The sequence below is a fragment of the Eimeria mitis genome, genomic scaffold (genome assembly GCF_000499745.2).
Source record: "Eimeria mitis Houghton genomic scaffold, Emh_scaff283, whole genome shotgun sequence".
NCBI classification, from domain to species: Eukaryota; Apicomplexa; class Conoidasida; order Eucoccidiorida; family Eimeriidae; genus Eimeria; species Eimeria mitis.
The window spans coordinates 15299-15670 of NW_013571169.1; the positions used below are offsets into that span (position 1 = coordinate 15299).

Sequence of the window (372 nt, forward strand, 5' to 3'; positions counted from 1 at the left end):
TCTTGCTGCTGCTGCGACTTTCATGTTGCTGCTGTCGGTGTTATGTTGTTGTTGGTGATGCAGCTGTTGCTGTCAGTTTTCTGTTGTTGTTGCTGCTGCTGCTGCTGCTGTTGTTGTTCTCTGCTGCTGTTGCTTCTGAGCCCCTCTTGCTGCTGTCGATCGTGCTGCCTTTTGTGTTGCTCTACTACTACTACTGCTGCTGCTGCTGCTGCTGCTGCTGTGCTGCTGCTGCTGCTGCTGCTGCAGTTGTTGCGTTGAATGGAGTGTTTGTGTGTGTGCAGATGCAGCATCAGCAGCAGCACCAGCAGCAGCAGCATCAGCAGCAGCAGCATCAGCAGCAGCAGCATCAGCAGCATCAGCAGCAGCAATACC

General features: G+C 53.8%; 1 protein-coding gene across 1 annotated transcript in view; it reads left to right on the forward strand.

Annotated features, from left to right (window-relative positions):
* The window catches only part of EMH_0006790 (uncharacterized protein), a gene marked incomplete at both ends in the record, with an annotated part of 7724 nt that overhangs the window by 6354 nt on the left and 998 nt on the right, over positions 1-372 (forward strand). The window contains one exon of the mRNA XM_013497657.1: positions 282-370. Within this exon, the coding sequence (XP_013353111.1) occupies positions 282-370 (89 nt within the window). The remainder of the gene's footprint in view (positions 1-281; positions 371-372) is intronic.